This window comes from Nelumbo nucifera, chromosome 4 (assembly GCF_055504915.1).
Source record: "Nelumbo nucifera cultivar China Antique chromosome 4, China Antique-T2T, whole genome shotgun sequence".
Lineage (NCBI taxonomy): Eukaryota > Viridiplantae > Streptophyta > Magnoliopsida > Proteales > Nelumbonaceae > Nelumbo > Nelumbo nucifera.
The window spans coordinates 25,946,472-25,965,887 of NC_142652.1; the positions used below are offsets into that span (position 1 = coordinate 25,946,472).

At 39.1% G+C, this 19,416-nt stretch overlaps 1 protein-coding gene across 1 annotated transcript in view; it reads left to right on the forward strand.

The window, feature by feature from the left end:
- Positions 1–19,416, forward strand: part of SWEETIE (HEAT repeat-containing protein) — a 159,011-nt gene that overhangs the window by 41,489 nt on the left and 98,106 nt on the right. The window contains exons 12-15 of the mRNA XM_010266889.3: positions 2,725–2,850; positions 5,103–5,206; positions 15,218–15,350; positions 15,431–15,537. Of these exons, the coding sequence (XP_010265191.1) occupies positions 2,725–2,850; positions 5,103–5,206; positions 15,218–15,350; positions 15,431–15,537 (470 nt within the window). The remainder of the gene's footprint in view (positions 1–2,724; positions 2,851–5,102; positions 5,207–15,217; positions 15,351–15,430; positions 15,538–19,416) is intronic.

Here is a 19,416-nt window from a genome sequence, read left to right on the forward strand (position 1 = left end):
AATGAGCCATCAACTAGTCTCACTTTATCCCTCCTAGAGAGAAGGTTATAATACTAAAACAAATTTGATTTACCCATCATGTGGTTTGAGGTGCTGGAATCAATTGTCTAGGCAGATTCTGAAGTATGAGAGGATACATGGAAGTCTATAGGAGAGTTACTTGATGTAAACGCAAAGGAAGGGAGTAGGGCCAGAATCCATACGGTTGAGTGCCCTACCATATATATCCAAATGGTCATGGAAGGAATTGATGATATCTTCCTTGGGATCGGAACCAAAAGAACGCTGTTGTTTCACAGTAGAGTTGGATGTTTGAGTCTCTTAAGTGGCCCTGTTTGCTGAATTGTACTTGTTTTGGCCCTATTGGCATGGCTTCTTATTCTGATATAATGCTGATATCTTAACTCCTAAGCCCAATTCTGACTTCCCATGGAGATCCAAATAGGTCTCACGAGTGTGCCTACACCTCTGGCTGCCAAAGCAACTAGCTCTCCCTCTTGGACTAAGGGGGGGTCTTTTCCCTAAATTTGCACCCTAATAGATTCATATACAGGATTCAGCGTCAAGAAAAAAACAAACACCTGCTGTTGGGAGACAGAGATTTGTAGGCTTTTGCATCCTCATCACATTTCCTATCCACATTTTGATATTGGTCCAATTCCTTCCAAATTGAATTCAAATCTGAGTAACACACTGGAAGACTTATCTCCCCCTACTTATAAGTTGAGGATTCAGCCTGCAACTGGTAGCTCTTTGCATGGTGCCACTGCTAAGAATAGTTGGACTTAGCTTATTCCCAAATTCATAAGCGGTATCAGTGCACATGAAGTTTCTTATCACCTATGGAAGCATAGATACTAGAAGCCACGACATCACCATACTATTTTTTTTTTTTTTGTCGCATTTGTCATGTTCAGCACTTCCAGGTTTTAGCTCCTTCACCTTACCATTAACATAGCCTATCTTCCCTCTTGCAATAATATAAAGTCTAATTCCCTTAACCCACTCTAGGTAATTAAGTCCATCTAAGGGATTAGAGGAAACTCCAGAAGTAGCAGAATCTTTGGAAGACATGGTAGACTTCACTATTCAATCACAAGAAACATGTCTAACACAGGCAAGCACTATAAGAATCAAGTACTACTACAGTCCACACAAACTCTTTCAAAGACTGAAACACAAAAAACAGCGCTGCTGAACCCAAAAACAACAATCTGAAGTCTTCTGAAACAATTCCAGCACCTAACCAGGTTGTTTTTCAAGTCAAACCAGAACCAGCAATCACAAACCATCCCTACTGAATATATACTACTGCAGTTACAGCAGTCATACTAGACCTACAGATACCACGTACCTGGTCACAAAGGATTGTGCGGTCAATGTACAGGCACCGGAAAACTGTTAAAACTCTGTCACAGTGTCCTGCCGCCACAATCTTAGGAGTTTTCCTTGGCACATGACCAAGAGGAAGAGAATAAAAAACAGAAAACTTCTCCCAGATCAATCGAAGAAGTGTTTCTTGAATCTCATCTGAAAAGAAAGCAAGAGATGAAGAGGAACCCGTGATCGATCTGTCCTCAGACCCAAAACATGCACTCAAATACCGTATTATCTTGGTAGAAAGTGAATAGAATGTGAGGAAGAGAGAAGAGAGAGAGAGAGAGAGAGAGCAAGAAAGTTTGACTAAGAATCAGAAAAGGAAGGCTGGCGGCACCAGCCATTCTATTTATAATAAGGGTGACCCAATACAAATAATAAAAAAGAGAGACTGTAGTGCCCTTGTAGTACATGGTTACAAAATGTTGACAGTTAACAATTTGCATCTTAACTGTGGTTTGAAATTTGTCTTACAGAATGGATAACCTAAAATTTGTTTTTTTGTTGTCTTTTATCTTTGTAAGTTGAATATATCACAGGCACATCTCAACTGCCTCCATGGTGGAGTTTATGGTCTTGGTATCATTTTGCTGCTTTTTGATGTCATTTTTTTTGACTGGTAGTTTTTCATTGTCTTTTTGATGAATGAAGATATTTTGTTGATTGAGAAGTTTCTATTTGGTGTCTGTGATATATGCTTAAAGAATGATTTTAGATCTACTTTTTCTTCTCTTTTCAATGAATTCTTCATTTAAGGTAATGATTTGGTCCTTTGTCTTCCTCCCAATATGATATGTGCTCGCACTCTATATGGTTGAGAATGAAGAAGGGCAGTAGAATTTTGCATTGCTTTTCAGATGCAAATTTTACAATCCCATGAAGATGAAAATGGTGTGGTCTGAGTTTAAATTTTACACCTAGAGGCTAGAGGTATTAAAGGTATTTGCAACACAAACAAGGGAAACAAATGAACCTGTGGCAAAATTTACACCCTGTTCACTTAAGCACTCAAAACAAAATGCAGCCGTAATGACTTTAGTTGAAGTTTCTGATTTGAAATTGACTTTTGTTTCTCTTGCTTCTCTTGGTTTTAGCTTATCTTTACTGACTTGTTCATTCACAGACATTATAAATAGGGAACGTAAGCCTTTATCTTATTTGGCACTGAAGATTAATATTTCCTGAGTTTTATTTTTTGATAATATCAATAATGTCTGAGTTTGGATACTATTGTCAATGTCACTACATTAGAGAAAAATACTATTGTGTTAATTGTCCTGGTGTCCTGGTTTATGTATTGGTAAAAGTTTTACTGAATTAACATATTAACTAGGAACTTCATACCAGGTGCGCATTGAAGCTGCTCTAACATTGCGTGCAATAGCAGAGGTTGATCCAACATGCGTTGGTGGATTGATTTCTTATGGTGTGACGACATTAAATGCTTTAAGGGAAAGTGTTTTGTCTGAGAAGGTAGACATGAACTAATGAATGTAATGTCATAGTGAGTTATTTTGGATTTTAAATGTGTTGCTACTTGCTGCTTATTTTTTACATAAAAAATTATCTGCTGTATCGGTATCTATATGCGACAAAAAACAAAAAATTCTGAAATCTTTTATATTTTGATCAGCAACTATCATAATTTTATTAATTTTGATGAAAGAATAAGTGAAAACAAACACTATGTATGCAGTGTCAGGTTGGTAGAATGAAGTAAGCCACAACACGCCTAACCTTTTTTTTCTCCATCTTCATATGCCCTTAAAATTCTGTTTCCCTTTTTTCCATTTTATCTAATTCTGGGATTTCATGGGAGTTTGGTTTTAGGAGAGGCTTAAAGTATTTTGAATCTGTGGAGGAGGTAACCCTGTGGACCAGTGCCACCAAAAATAATGGATTTTCCATCTCAAAACCAGCACCTGTGATACTCTTCAAATGTCAAAACCCAACTGGTGCTTATTGTCACACATTCGTTTTCTATGTAAGTCAAAACCCAACTTGCCACCTGCTAATCTCATGCTCACCTGTAGCTAGTGTTTGGGGGAGGTTCTTTGCTCTCTTTGGTTGTTGGTGGAACTCTCCTAAGGTGGAAGCTCTCTTTAAGAGTTCCTTCTTTTCACAACTGTAGACAAGGGGGAAATTATCATTAAGATGTATGAGGGTAGCTATTCTTTGGTATATGGGAAGAAAGGAACAACAGAACTTTCAATTGGAAGACTAGATTAAAGGAATCGTGAAAATATCAATGAGTGGTACATTGGGCCAAGACGTTGACCATGTTTAATCAATTCTCTGGAGATGATATCTTGAGGGGATGGTACTGGGTAGCCTCAACCTCTACTTACAGGCCTTGGCCTCCATGTCAGTAGGATCCACTAAATAGTGATCAAGTGACTAGGCAACTCGGGAAGATCAGGCATAGGAGTCATTAGAGATTGCTGTGGTTGAATATTGACAATTTTCTCTGGTTCCCATAGGAGTGGGGAACTCCAAAGGGCTGAAGTGATGGCAGTACTACAAGGACTGCTTATAAGGAAACCTTTGAACCTGAAAAATGTTTTGGTGGAAGGGATTTAAAAGTTGTCATACTCTGGCTAAAAACATTGAGCAAGGAACATGTCACGGTAGAATTCTTATGATAGTGATTTATTCATTTGCAAGGCAGCTGGAAGAAGGTTTGTCTTGGCCCATAGATTGGCAAATAGATTGACTGGTTCCATGGTCAAACAGGTGTTCACAGGCAGAAAACATTTTGGGAAAATGTAATGTAAACTGAATGTGGGAGAGGTGGCCATAGGCCATTCTCTTGGTGGGCTGTTGAGATACTTGTGTATATCCATTTTTTATAATCTAACAAATAAATCTTAATAATTACTCATCAAATAAATAGATAATATCATTGGCTATTAATACTCACTGTGTATGCAATGAAAGATTGGGCAGATAATAGATAATATCTCTCTGCATCAACCAATGGCTGTCCATCTTGATCCCCTAAATGATGATCCTGCTCAGTAGGTGTCTAGTTGGAATTGACCTTGGATATCTTGTCTCCTTCAGAAGATCTAAAACAGATACCTTTTTTTGATTTAGCAATGAGCAATGAGCAATGAGCATCTCAAATTCCTGTGAAATACTTTTGAGGGAAAAAAATTAAATAGGTCTTGGAAAACAAATGCTATGGATTTTGCTTTCTTGTCTATTTTGGCTAATTATAAAGCTGCTGCTTAGTTAGTTGTCATTTCCATTGTTATTCACTGAAAGTGGAAGAAAATAATCTATTTTTTGAAAAGCAGAAGAAAATAATTTATGGGTATTCATGTTAGCCTGTATCCTTTGATGGTTCTTTCATTTACGTATCTCTGAGAACACAAATATGCGATAGTGAACCTTAGACGTAAGGGGCCATTTGTCTATAAAACTTAATTATTATGAAAAGGTTTTGTTGCCTAATTTGCATGCCATGTTTTTTTGGAATGTTTCATTTGTCAGACTGAACATCATATTTATTATCCTTCTATGGATATTAACATGATTGGTTTGAATTTAGCGAAATACATGGCATAATTTTCCTTGGCTTTTTTCTTATCAACCATTATAGTTATCACGGTGGAGGTGTGTTTAAATTTACTGATTTCATTGGTTTTGATATGTGGAAATGTACAATGATACTCCTGGTGACTAGTCAAGATAATTAAAAATGGTCTTATATTTTCTTTTAGGGAGGGAATTTTAAAGTTGAACTTGATTCATTGCATGGACAAGCCACAGTTTTAGCAGCTTTAGTGTTCATATCACCTAAGCTTCCTCTTGGTTATCCAGCAAGGTAAATGCTTCATTTCTCTGTATGGGGCTGCTGTGATGCATTCCTATTTAGATTTTCATGTTTTGTCTTATTTACCATTTAATTATAAAACTTAATTTTTCATGTAGTTTGTGGATTCATTTGTCTAATCAAGTCAACTAACTTAACAAAAGTCTTATTCAAGCACAGGGTTTGTGAAATTTTTTCATCTATATAAGTAAAAAATGAAGTTGGCCCTGTTGTGTTTCTGTTTTGGAATTGGTCAATTTTAATACGCTTGATATTTTTGTAGGGATACTGTGCTGAATGGGCCCTAGTGCATCATTATGCTATATTTTGTTTTTTAATTGTTATGTCTGTTAATGGGCCTATTAACTGTTCATGTTTTATTTTAAGTATGATTATAAGCTGGCCGCCCCTCTAAGGGCAGATTTGAAATTGTTCTTGTTGAAATAATTGATTTTATTTTGTTAGGGTCTGTTTGGCTGATTAAAGTTTTTTTTTTTATTTTAATCTGTTATTGTAACTTTACTTAGTAGGGGCACAAGGGTCATTTCCCTTCTTATTTTTTCGCCCTATATATTGCAATGAAGCTGGCGCCACCAGCACTGTTCCATTGCCTCTAAACCTTCTCCTTTCTTCCTTCTTCTCTTCTCTTATCTCCTCTTCTGCTGTAATCTTCAATCGGATTTACTGTCAAGATGGTATCAGGTTCACTTTGACCAAGTGGTCTAGTGTTCGATTCTCATCACCCCCATTATAACTAATTAAGTTTCAGCACAAGGTATGGGTGGGCCTGTGCTTGTTCACGCTTCAAGCCCAATGGGCTTTCGTGTGAGGGGGCATGTTAGAGAATAAAACCTATTCAAGGACCTCACTTAAGAGCTTAAGCTTTTAGGTTGAATGGTTCTTTGAGATGGCATCAGAACGTGGCCATTGAATCTGGGCGATCAAGTGTCTTCTCCAAGCTGCTGAATCTGGGCGGAACAGAGGAGTAAATCTGGGCTGATCAAATCAGATATGCAACTGGTACCACCCCTTTTTTCCTGTGTTTCTTTCTTCCCTTGGTCGTGTACCAAGAGGAAAACAAAAGGATCTGAACCACTTAATGTCGGCAGACCCTTGTGAGGTTTTTTACCTCTGTTTGTTTTGGATCGTGTGATCCTGTACCTGTGAAAGGTGGCTGTAGGTCACATATGACCTGTTTTCTCTACTTGTTGGCTTGATGTCTTGTGTGTAAGGATCTCCCCTTGTGATTAATGCTTGTAGACCTTCTGGAAAACTAGTAGGCTGGGACTGTTATTCCGTACAGGTCTGAAAATCAGATCTGTCATATTAATTTTTTTTGGAAATTGGTGCTGGTCTTGTGCACAGATTAAGTCCAAAAAACTGAAGTGTGTGTAGACTGATCACTTGTTGTGTGTGGAGCCTTTTGTTCTGATATAAGGAGGGATCCTAAGTTGAGGTTTTAGATAAAAAAAAAAAATTCTGTGTTGACCATGTCGTTTGAGAATTCTGCTACTTCAGGGATTTCTGAAAGTCAAAATGGAGTGAGTGGGGGAATGGATATGAGTTTCCCCATGGCTGTTATTCCCTTTGATGGTCTGAGTTACCTTGAATGGTCTAAGGGAATAAACCTCTACATCACTGCTAGGGGAAAAATAGGATACATCAATGGGAAATTGAAGGAACCGAAGAGCGGAAGTGCTGAATATAATAGATGGAACCAAGAAGATAGTATGGTGATGTCATGGCTCTTGGATTCCATGCTGCCATAGGTAAGAAAAACTTTTATGTGGGCTGAAACTGCTTGTGAAATATGGGAACAAGCGAAGTCCACCTATTCAAAGCAGAGACACTATGCCAAGATATAGTTAACTGGAAGTGTGATGAAGATGCAAAGGCATACAAATCACTTGTATCTCAGCGATGGGTATTTGCCTTCCTCTTGGGGCTGAATCCTTCATACGAGTCCATCAGGGTGCAGATCTTGGGAAGTAAAGACTTGCCATTAGTTCAGGAGGTTTATGCCTTGGTTCAGGCAGAAGAGAGTAGAAGAAATGTGATGAATTGTACAGAGGGGGAGCCAATTGCTCTAGCTGTCCGGGGAAGTTCAAATACTAATGTCGGAGGTGGTTTTAAGAAGGGTGACTTTCAGAAGAGAATAGATGATAAGAATAAGCTTTGGTGCACTCACTGCTAGAAGACAAGAAACACCAGAGATACATGTTGGGATCTCCATGGAAAACCTAAATGGGCATAGGATTTGGGTAAGAAGTCAACAACTAATCAGGGCAAGAAACCAAGTCAATAGAATCAGAAAAAGTATAACTCAGCTAATATGGCATCTCAAGAGATTGGTCCCATGGTAACTCAGGAAAGGCATCCTAGTTCTGACCCTAAGGAAGAGATCATCAACTCCTTCCATGACCATTTGGAGTTATACGGTAGGACTCTTCGCCCGATGGATTCTGGTCCTACTCCTACCTCCTTTGTGTCTGCATCAGGTAACACTGCCACTGCCTTCCACGCGTCATCTCATACCACTGATTCTCCTTGGGTAATTGACTCCGGAGCTTCAAACCACATGACCGGTAAGTCAAATTTATTTCAGGCATACAATATTCTCTTTGGGAGAGATAAGGTGAGACTAACTGATGGTTCTTTCTCCACCATAGCTGGCCAAGGAACCATATCTCTCCCACTCGGCCTTACCCTTTCTAATGTACTACATGTTCCTAAATTACCTATAAATTTTCTTTCCATTAGTAGTATTACTCACTCCTTGAACTGTTCAGTTACTTTTTATCCGTCTTCATGTGTGTTTCAGGATTTGGCCTCGGGGAAGATGATTGGTAGAGGAAGTATGGTGGATGGTTTCTACGTGTTGAAGAATAAAGTTGGTCTTGTGACTACAGAGTCCTTGAGTTTGTCCAGTGAGAGTCAAGCCTATTTATGGCACAGTCGTCTTGGTCATCTTTCTTTTGAGCCGTTAAAAGTTATGTTTCCAAAGTTGTTGTCTTTGTCAGTGAGTCAGTTGCAGTGTCGGACATGTCAATTGAGTAAACATCGTAGAAGCTATTTTCCTTTGAGAAAAAAAAGATCTGATCTTTCGTTGCATATTGTTTATTCTGATGTTTGGGGCCCTGTTACTCTACCTACTGAGGCTGGATATAAGTACTTCATTACCTTGATCGATGATTACTCTAGATACACCTGGGTTTACCCTATGCGATCTAGAGATGAAGTGCCTAAAATTGTGAAAGACTTTCAACGCATGGTGTTCACTTAGTTCCAAACTGAAATCCATATTTTCCAGTCAGACAATGCAAAGGAATACTTCCATAGCGATCTCACAAAATTCTTTGCTTCGAGTGGATCACTTCAACGAAGCTCTTGTGCTAGGACACCCCAACAAAACGGTGTTGTTGAAAGAAAAAAATCATCATCTTCTTGAAGTGGCTCGTGGCTTGTTAATCCATATGAATGTTCTGAAACACTTTTGGATGGATGCTGTTTTGTGTGCTACGTACATCATCAACCGTATGCCATCTCAATTACTAGAGTATAAGGCCCCACATCAGCTTTTGTTTCCTACAACTCTGCTGTTCCCCATTCCAATGCGTGTTTTTGGGTGTCGTTGCTTTGTTCATAACTTGTCACCTACTCGGGTTAAACTTGATCCTCGTGCTATTCCTTGTGTCTTCCTTGGTTACCCTCTATCTCAAAAGGGGCGTCGTTGCTATGATCCCGCCTCTTGTAAGTACTATGTCTCAATCGACGTGTCCTCCTTTGAGAATCAACCTTTCTTCTCGGTTTCTCCTCAGGGGTAGAGTAGGGTTGAGGAGAAACAGGCTCAGACTCAACTACCTGCTCTACTTGACCCTCCTCTATTCCGTGTCTTTCTTTGTTGCTACAAAGTTAGCAGAGTTCGAGAGATGTGGAACCTGACACTATGCAACCAACATCATCGGCTTCACCAGAGGTTGATCCTTCCCATCAGCCAGGTACACTTGCTCCTATTGATATGCCTACTCCTCTTAATGTTGATTTCCCTATCATTAATGATCTTGATGTTCCTATTGCTAAGAGAAAGGGTGTTAGATCTTGTACCACTAATCATCCTATCTCTCATTTTGTGTCCTATGATCATATTTCATCTTCATATCGTGCATTCCTCTCCTTTGTTGACAGTATCCCTGTTCCTAAGAATGTGGCAAAAGCTTTATCCAAACATGAATGGACAGATGCAATGAAGGAAGAAATCGATGCATTACACAAAACTGGCACTTGGGAGTTGGTGGATCTTCCTAAAGGGAAGGAACCAGTAGGGTGCAAGTGGGTGTTCATAGTGAAACACAAGGCTGATGAACTGTTGAAAGGTACAAGGCCAGATTGGTGGCAAAAGGTTTTACACAAGTATATGGAGTGGACTATGTTGAGACTTTTGCCCTAGTAGCCAAGATGAACTTTATCAGAATTCTGACTGGGAACTTCACCAATTGGACATCAAAAATGCTTTCTTGAGTGGTGACTTAGAAGAGGAAGTGTACATGACCCAACCTCCAGGTTTTTGTGACAAAGGCAGTGAACAGAAAGTGTGCAAGTTAAAAAAATCTTTATATGGGCTGAAACAATCTCCTCGGGCCTGGTTTAGTAAGTTCCACTTAGTAGTTCAACAGATGGGGTTCAAACAATGCTAGTTAAATCACACACTATTTGTGAAGAAAGGTGGAGGGAAAATTGCAGCTCTAATTGTGTATGTGGATGACATAGTGATCACAGGAGATAGGGAGGCTGAAATGCAGAGACTAAAAAAGTTCTTAGCCACTCAATTTGAGGTGAAAGATCTAGGCCCCTTACGTTATTTCCTTGGAACAGAAGTTGCTCGCTCTCACAAGGGCATCTTTATTTCCCAATGATAATATGTACTAGATCTACTAGAAGATGCAGACAAACTAGGGGCGAGACCAATTGACTCACCAATTGAACCTAACCATCAACTGGGAGATTGTCAGGGAGAGTTCTTGAAAGATGTGAAGAAGTTTCAGAGACTTGTAGGGAGATTCTTGTATTTGTCTATGACTAGGCTTGATATTGTTTATGCAGTGGGTGTCCTTAGTCAGTTCATGCTCAATTCTAGGACAACTCATCTTGAAGCTGCAGAGAGGATCCTTAGATACCTCAAGAAGTTTCTTGGAGCTGGTTTGCTGTTCCAGAAACATGGACATTTAAAGGTTGAAGGATATACTGATGCTGATTGGGCAGGGGCAGTTGATGACCGGAAGTCTATCAGTGGATATTGTGCCTTTGTAGGGGGAAAACTAGTCACATAGAGAAGTAAGAAGCAAAGTGTGGTGGCTAGATCTAGTGCTGAAGCAGAATACAGTGCTATGTCTCATGGAGTTGCTGAAATCATGTGGATAAGAAATCTGTTAGGAGAACTGGGTTTTACAGTTAGCAACCCTATGTCACTCTATTGCGACAATAAGGCTGCTACCAACATTGTAGCTAATCTAGTCCTCCATGATTGGACGAAACACATTGAAGTGGACAGGCATTTTATTAGAGAGAAACTTGTAAATGGAGAAGTGTGCACCCCATATGTCAGCTCAGAAGAACGACTTGCAGACATCTTCACCAAAGGTCTTCATCATGTGCGGCATAATGATTTGTGTGACAAGTTGGGCATGATTGACATCTATGCTCCAACTTGAGGGGGAGTGTTGAAATAATTGATTTTTTTTTGTTAGGGTCGGTTTGGCTGATTAAAGCTTTTTTATTTTGATCTGTTATTGTAACTTTACTTAGTAGGGGCACAAGGGTCATTTCCCTTCTTATTTTTTTCGCCCTATATATTATAATGAAGCTGGTGCCGCCAACACTGTTCCATTGCCTCTAAACCTTCTTCTCCTTTCTTCCTTCTTCTTCTTCTTCTTCTCTTCTCTTCTTTTCTCTTCTCTTCTCTCCTCTTCTGCTGTAATCTTCACTCGGATTTACTGTCAAGAGTTCTTATTAAGTTAAGTTTTATAAAGGTTAGAGGAGAAGAGGAGAGAAGTATCGAACTATCTTCTTTCTCTTCTTTCTTCTTCTTCTTCTTCTTCTTCTTCCTTTGCTGCACTGTTTCTCTTCTTTCATCTCACCTTTCCACATATAATCTGAGATTTATTTTTCTGGTATACTGGACTGAATCACATCTATTTTGTTGCATGAAGAAGAAGTGAATGCCATTAGTTTGTGAAAACGTTATAGTTTCTTTGTACAATATAATTGCTTGTTTCTTTCTAGCAGCAAATAAGAACTGGAGAATATAGGTAAAGAAGTTAAGAGTCTCAAGTAGGTGCCTTTGCAATTGATATAAGCTAGGTTAATATTTTTAGTTGCAGTTCAGGTACTAGAGTGATATGTTAGTGAGGCTTGTTTATTGATATCCAGGATGAACAGTTTTAGTTGATCCCAACTGTGGCTAACTCATTATTTGATAGCTTAACATGTAACAGATGGGGGAGAAGTGAATTGTGTTGGGTTTCATTTATGGAGAGTGTAGTGTAACTCCTTATTTGACAGCTTTTTCATCATGCATACTTCCTGTGTAAAAATGAGAATGGTTCTCTGGAGATGTATGAGAGCTTACATTTTTGGAGAATTTCTGAAGGGAATAACCAGATCTTCTCTTACAGGGACTAGAATCTCTGATGTAGCTGATATCCATTAAGAGTGGCACATAGGGCTAAAATGATGGGAGGGTTTTAACAATTTCACCACTGCTGACATCGTTAGATGGAATTTTACTGCTTCTTCATCCACAAGAGGAGTTCCAGAACACCAGAAGTGCGATCCTCCACCTTTTGGTTCCACTAAATCAAATTTCGATGGCTGCAGTTTGGTTAATCTGGGGAGTTCAGGTTTTGGTGGAGCTTTTAGGAACAACCAATTATAGATTCTGGTGGTTTACATGGAGCTCCATTCGGGATGAACTTGTCCTTACCATTAATGCTTTGGTACTTTAATAGTGATTAATTGGATGGGTAAGGAAAGGTCTCCCGGACTGAGGCATTGTGGAACTCTATATAGGAAGTTAAATCTCTTGCCAACTCTATGAACATCATTACCAGATGGGTACAGAGATCAGACAACTCTTACGCAGAATCACTTGCTCAGAGGGTTTGAATAGAATTAAATCATCCTTGTGTTCTAATCATCTGGGCTTAGGGTTCATCTAGTGTGCCAATTTTAGATTTATTTGTTCATTTTTTTTTTTTTTTTTTTTTTATGTTGGGGTGAATAGCATGGTAGGGCTGACTCTTACATGTTCATTTCACCATCAATAACTTATCAGTTCCTATTCTGAAAAAGGAATACTGGAGGTTCTTGGATTTAGTAAAGTAGGTATCACTTTTATCATCCTTAAAAGCAAATTAGCAAACAAAATATCTTTGAATTTAAGGAGGTAGATAATTTCATCATTTTTTTTATGAGCTATAGGCCACTGCTAAAATCAAAATTTGAACAGGAGTCAAATAGAATGGTTGCTAAAAAGTAAATAGGGGTATTTTTGAAGTTAGAAACATCTTATAGTCCTGTACTTCTCACAAGGAGGAATAGCCCCCACCAGAGTTTCTAAGGTATCATCTTTTTGTACATGCTTTTGATGGTGGCTCACCCTTCTTTCATAATGGCAATCACTTTACACTTGCCTATTAAAAAGAGGCGCTTTGCAAGGAAGCCAAAAATGGGGAAGAATCATATGTAGAGTCACTAGAGTAGCTGTGATTTGGGCAGTTTGGGAGGAGTAGCAGAATATTCCAGGAGAAGGTGAAAACCAAGGAGGCTATTATTTAAAATAGTGCACTGGGTGAAAACCATAGATTTTCTTAAGGATTATACAGTGGATGTCATTTTTGGGGAACAAACAGTAGTGGATGCTTCTTCCATGCAGAGACCCACCTTACTTGAGGTTTGAACTCCAGGCACAATAGGCTTAAACTGAACTTTGATGGCAGTTATAGTGGCAACCCAGGTCCCTCTGCAAGAGGTGAAGTGTCCAGAAACCATGAAGGCAGATTTGTGGCTTTGTGCTTGGGACGAATTGATCATGGAGACTCCTTGACGGCAGAAATCGTAGTGTCCTGTCAAGGTTTGAGGATTGTAGAACAGCTAGGACTCAGTGGTTTTAGGTGGAAGGTGATTCATTATTAGTTGTAGACTGGATGAGAATGGACAGATTAGGCATTTGGAGTCACAAACTAGCTAATGAGAGAGGTGAGGCGCCTAGCAAATGAATTGGTAGTCAGCTTCAGATGGGTTGGAAGATCAGAAAATGGCCGGGGTGATACACTTGTTAAACAAGAGTCTGCAAGTGAATTGGTAGTCTAGCAGACATCGAAAGGATGTCTGCAGAGGGTCTAGGAGAGAGGCTAGTCCTCCTAAAAGATGTCATGCAAGAAGAGCTCAGGACCTGCACTAAATTCCTCACCTTGGACCTTAATGTCACACCTATCCATCTTTATAGTTGCATTTGACCTATTAACTCAAGTCTCTTCTTAGCCACTTCCAGAGATGGATTTCTATCTCTCATTCTGTGAGTTTCTGGGCCTCCCTATTCTTTTTTGTAGATGGTGCTTTCTTAATGAAATGAATATTTTTTAGATTTCCACTGTTCTCACAGAATTCCTTTGTAATTGCCTTTATGCTCTTTTCACCGCTTTTGCTGGAGCCCTAAAATAAAGTGTTAAAAGGCATACTAAACAAAGAGGTTTTGAGAATGTAGATTTGATTAGTGTTATTATACAACCTAAATAATTATAATTCTTTTTCTCACAAGGTCATTTCTTAGCAAATCTTTTTTGAAAAAGATAACAGATTTCATTTAAAGGGTGGAATGTACATGAGGAGATAAATTTAAAAAAACATCAAAGCCCACTAGTTACTTGACATTATATTAGCACCATACAAACAGTCCCATCCAACCCAGATTTTGCTAGAAAGTCAGCTACTTGGGTTTCGTTCTCTGGGAATCCATCAGAAGCTACAGTGCGTGCAATAGGAAATCTGACAAATTTCTTCCATAAAATGGGAGAACTTCCAAGGTTCAGAAGCCTGTCCCTTGAGTCCCCTTCCACAGTGGAAGAAACCTCACAAATTTCTTCTACTGTATTTTTGTACATCTCTCTTTTTGGTTGAATAAAATAGTTACTTTCCTAAAAAAAATACTAGAAAGTATACAAAATGTACCACAAAATCTATACTGCAGCAATAGACAAAATATGCAACAAGCTTTCCAAACATATAAACACCTGCATATACAAAATATAATAAAGACATCTGAGCTGACTTGCTAAACCGATTAAATACCGTATCACTTCCTACCTCTCCCCGCCTGACTTCTTCGTCTTGTGCAACTAATCTTCCCTTCCTCGGCTACCCTCTTCCGTTCAGTGTTTTTCCCTGCCCATTGTCATCTCAAAATATCTGCTTGATTGTTGCATCATCACATTAGTGAGGCCAAATCTTTCCATGTTGTGTGGCTGCTCATTCAGATAGATTCCAAGGACAGCTAATTTATTCTGTAATAACCTGGCTAGGATGGAACTTTCACATTTGGGTTCAACTATTTCGAACGAGCCCTTTTGGAGTTTCTACTATTGCCATATCTATCTTTGTTTTCTTGCTGTGGGTGGAAGTTCCCTGGTTAGCAATCCTTGGTTGTGCTGTCCTTTTTATTACATTTTTTATATCATTATCAATCAAAAGAGAAAAAAGAAAAACATTGATTCTATCAGCATCATCAGCTTCATATTGTTTTAGTTTACTGCACAATCCTGACACTGTTAAAATCCCATGCTCCATAAGGTTTATATGGTGTATTAGCATTTCTTTTTAATCAATTCTTCTGGCTGCTTTATAATTTTTCTTCAATGTTTAGGTCTTTTAGATCATTGTGCTGTTTCCCATTTGCTGGAGATAATGATTCTTAGTACTGTGTAATATTCTACTGATTATAAGCTGTAACACTATCATTTTCATGCATAGGTTGCCCAAGTCAGTTCTCGAAGTTTCAAAGAAAATGCTAATGCAGTTCAGTCGGAACCCTATTGCTGCTACTGTTGAAAAAGAAGCTGGTTGGTTGCTTTTGGCATCACTAATATCCTCCATGCCGAAGGAGGTATTTAGATATCTGATTTCCTTCTTTTGGTAAACCTATCATGTAACGTTTATTATATCTGCTACTTGTGATACATGTAGGATCTTGAAGACCAGGTTTTTGACATCCTTTCCCTGTGGGCTGACCTTTTTAACGGAAATCAAGATTATCAAAATAAGCAAGCTGATGATCTGACATCTGAAATATGGTGAGCCATTTTATTAGTTTTGTGCCACCTATTTTATTACTTGATATGAGTTATATTGAAGCATTTGGTCAAAGAGTATTTTTCCCTGTTTTGCTCGATAGTAAAATGGATGAAAATGTAATGTGGAAGCCTCCTGCTGAAGAATTTGTGAAACTAAATTTAGACAGAAGCAGCCAAGGCAACCTAGTCCCCTCAGGTATAAGAGGGGTGTTGAGAGACAGAGAAGGAATTGGTCATTGCTTTATTTTTGGGTCTAGTGGGAGTGATCCATTAGGGTGGAATTGCTTGCTGTATTGAAAGAGATATAGATTGAAAGTGGGATATAGATTGAAAGTGAGTTGAGCGTGACAAATATGGAGATTGCAGGAGATTCAGAATTGGTGGTTGGTTGGCTGAAGGATCCAAAGTCTATAATTTGGAGCTTCAGGGAGGATATGAAGAAATTTAAATGGCTTACCAGAAGTATGAATTTGAGGATAAATTGGGTTAGGAGGTCAGCAAATTCAATAGCAGATGCTTTGGCTGCAAGAAGTTAATAGGGAAAGTTCCATCCTAGCCAGGTTATCGCCTAAGTACCTGTGATTCTTCTTTGTTCCTCCCATTACGAGCAGGAAATCACTCTTTTACTTGTTTATGTGGATGATGTCTTCATTACTGGTGATGATGTACAAGGTATTCAGCAGTTCAAGTCTTTACTTGGAGCTCTTCCAAGATGAAAGACCTTGGGTCTGCGACTTTCTTCCTTGGTTTGGAAGTTCATTCCTCTCCATATGGGCCTTTTGTGAACCAATGGAATTATACATTCTACCTTTTTTTTCTGATAGGTACATTGTACCTCAATCATCTTGCTTATCTCACTAACTTTAAGCAAGTTGAGGCTCCTATGGAACAAAGTGTGAAGTTTTCTCATGATGGGAGGAACTTCTACAAGATCCTTCATTATATTAGTGACTTCTTGGCAATCTTATTTACCTTACCTTGACACATCCTAATATTTTTCATGTTGTCCAATTTACTCAATTCATCTATGTAAAAATATATAGATTGTTTTCTGGGTCATGTCAACACATTAGACACACCCATACACATCAACCTTTGTCCATCTTGACTTGCTTCTGGCATGGTATCAGAACATGTCAGATCCTAGGATTTTGATGTTTCAATTGAAACTCTCTTAGGTTTGTTGATGGTTGTTTGAAGGACAGTTCATTAGATTGGATGAGCATTTTCTGCTTTTTTGTTTTTTGTTTTTTGTTTTTTTTTTTTGGAGTTATTTTGATATTGTTCTGATTGGATTAAGTTCCTGAGTTTTTTTCTTTGGTTCATGCAGTCTATTCTACCTCCAATTGTCGTTCTGCCTGGTAGGAGATTGGATTCCCTTTAAAACAGCAGGCTTTGTTTCACTCACATCCTTTACCATCTATTTTTCACTTATCTAGGACCAGATCTGATTTGGAGAGGTTTAGATCCTCTCTTCTTGCCCATAATAATGCCAGTAGCAACCATATGTTTTTATCAATAACTCACTGATTTCATTAAAATTAGAGAGAAAAACACAGGTACAAGAAGAGGGAGATAAACTCTCGTCTCACCTAACCAAAACAAGATGAGAAAATTACAAGATAGCCCAGAACAGAGAGTCCCTAGATGCCCCTTGTTTAGCTACCCCATCAGCAAAGGAGTTAGCACTTCTTTTAACCCAACTCATCTTCACCTCAATATTCTTGGTTAACCAATTAAATTTCCTCCTCTCATTGCTATAGTTCAAAAAATTAGCAGCATCATTTCTCAGCCAATCTACTACCAGTTTAGAATCGCCTTCTATGACCAATTTGGTGATATTCAGTTCAGTTTCCCTTTGAGTTCCTTCGATAACATCTGAAATCTCAGCTCTAAGACAATCACCCATTCCAATTGTCCCCAAAAAGAGAGCAATTATCACTCCCTCCTCATTTCTTAAGACACCCCAATACCTGATGGACCCGGATTACCCATGCTACTTCCGTCAAAATTAAGTTTGATAAAACCACTAGGAGGAGTCCAAGAGGGTAGGGATGTGTCTTTAACCGGAGCTGAACTTGCAATTTCTTTCCAATTTCTGAAAAAATATCCATTGAAATGTCTTTAAAAAGAGCCAAAGACTTCAGCCAGCGTACCACTCTGATCTGAATCAGCTCCAGAATTTCTGGTAGTCTTCTTTCCCTATCAGAGAAAATTCTCCTATTTCTTTCTTCCCATATAGTCCATCAGACAGCAGCCCTGAGACATCTTCACATAACTTTTCCTCTTTTTTTTAGACCAGCTAAACATGGATGGAGCAAAAAATCTCTATACATCTGGTAGAAGAGACCATCGGCATCCAAACAAAGATGAACACCACTCCCAAATGTAATTGGTAACAGAGCAGGAAATCTTTAAATGGCAACCAATCTCACCTTCAGCCTTGCAAAAAACACACCAGTGGGGAGATAAACAACTCGTAGGCCTCTTTCCAGGATTGCTTCCCAACAGAAACTCCCGACCTTCGGAGAAATCGGTTTGCACCAGACTTCCTTTGCTGGAAAAGGCTGCCCTAACTGACCCAATGGATGAACTAGAGCTTTGAAGTAAGAAGCACAATAAAAATTTCCAGAGGCTGATAAAGTCCAGACCCTTCTATCTGATTTAGTGGGATCTAAGGAAATACCTTCTAGAATGTTAAGAAGAGACAAAGTACTATTCAGTTCTGACTCCCTAACTGCTCTTCTAAAACCCAAGTTCCACCCAAACCCTGAGGGAGCTTTTGAGGGCACCAAGAAACTGGATATAGGCTTATTTTTCAAATCAGACAGGGCAAATTGAGAAGGGAATTGATCCTTCAAGGGAGAACCCCCGATCCAGACTTCTTCCCAAAATTTAATGAGGTTACCAGAGTGCAAATCATACCTTGTCCACAGAATGAAGAGAGGCAAAGAAGCTTGGATAGCTTTCCATGGAGAAGCTCTTGTAGTCCTAGCCAAAATTCCAGCATCCCATCCATTGCTTGCGTGCCCATGAATACTCTCTACGATCTTTACCCACAACCTCTCTTTCTCTAGGGGCCCGACAAGGCCACATTCCTCTTCTGAATATCCCTAACCCTAGGCCTCCACTCTTTGCTCACTAGATCCCACCTAACCCTATGATCCTTTTTCTCCTCACCTGGGTCCCATAGAAAATTCCTCATTAATTTTTGCAGCCTTTTAGAAATCCTCCTTGCATTTTAAAAACTGACATAAAATATATCGGAAGGTTGGCATGGGTAGATTTTATCAATGTGGCTCTCCCCCCGAAGGACAAGTAATTTCTCTTCCATGAGGCTAACCGCTTCTCAAATCCCTCTACCACCGAATCCCAGAAGTTCAGTCTCATTGGATTATCCCCAAGAGGCAACCCCAAGTACTTCACTGGCCAATTGGATACCACACGCTCTCCTCAAGATTCACCCCTACTATATAGCTATTGTCAAGGTTCACCTTTAGATTAGACATTTGCTCAAACAGCTGTATGCTAAGTTTCAAATTCCTAAACCATATGCAATCACCAGCTTCACAAAAGAGGATTGTATCATCCGCGATTGCAGATAAGTTAGAGGTACCCCATCCTTACCAACTCTCCAGCCTTTTATTAGGTTCCTACAGTCTGCTCTAGTGACCAGTCTTCCCAAGACATCTGCTATCAAAGTAAACAAGAATGGAGATAAGGGACCTCCTTGCCTTATTCCCCTTATTCCCCATCACCCACTTACACCATCCCTCTCCAAAACCAAAGTTCAACATTACTTGGAGCAAAAATGACCAATCCACTGAATCAAATGCCTTTTGCAAGTCCAATTTACATACCACACCCCTCTTCCTAGAT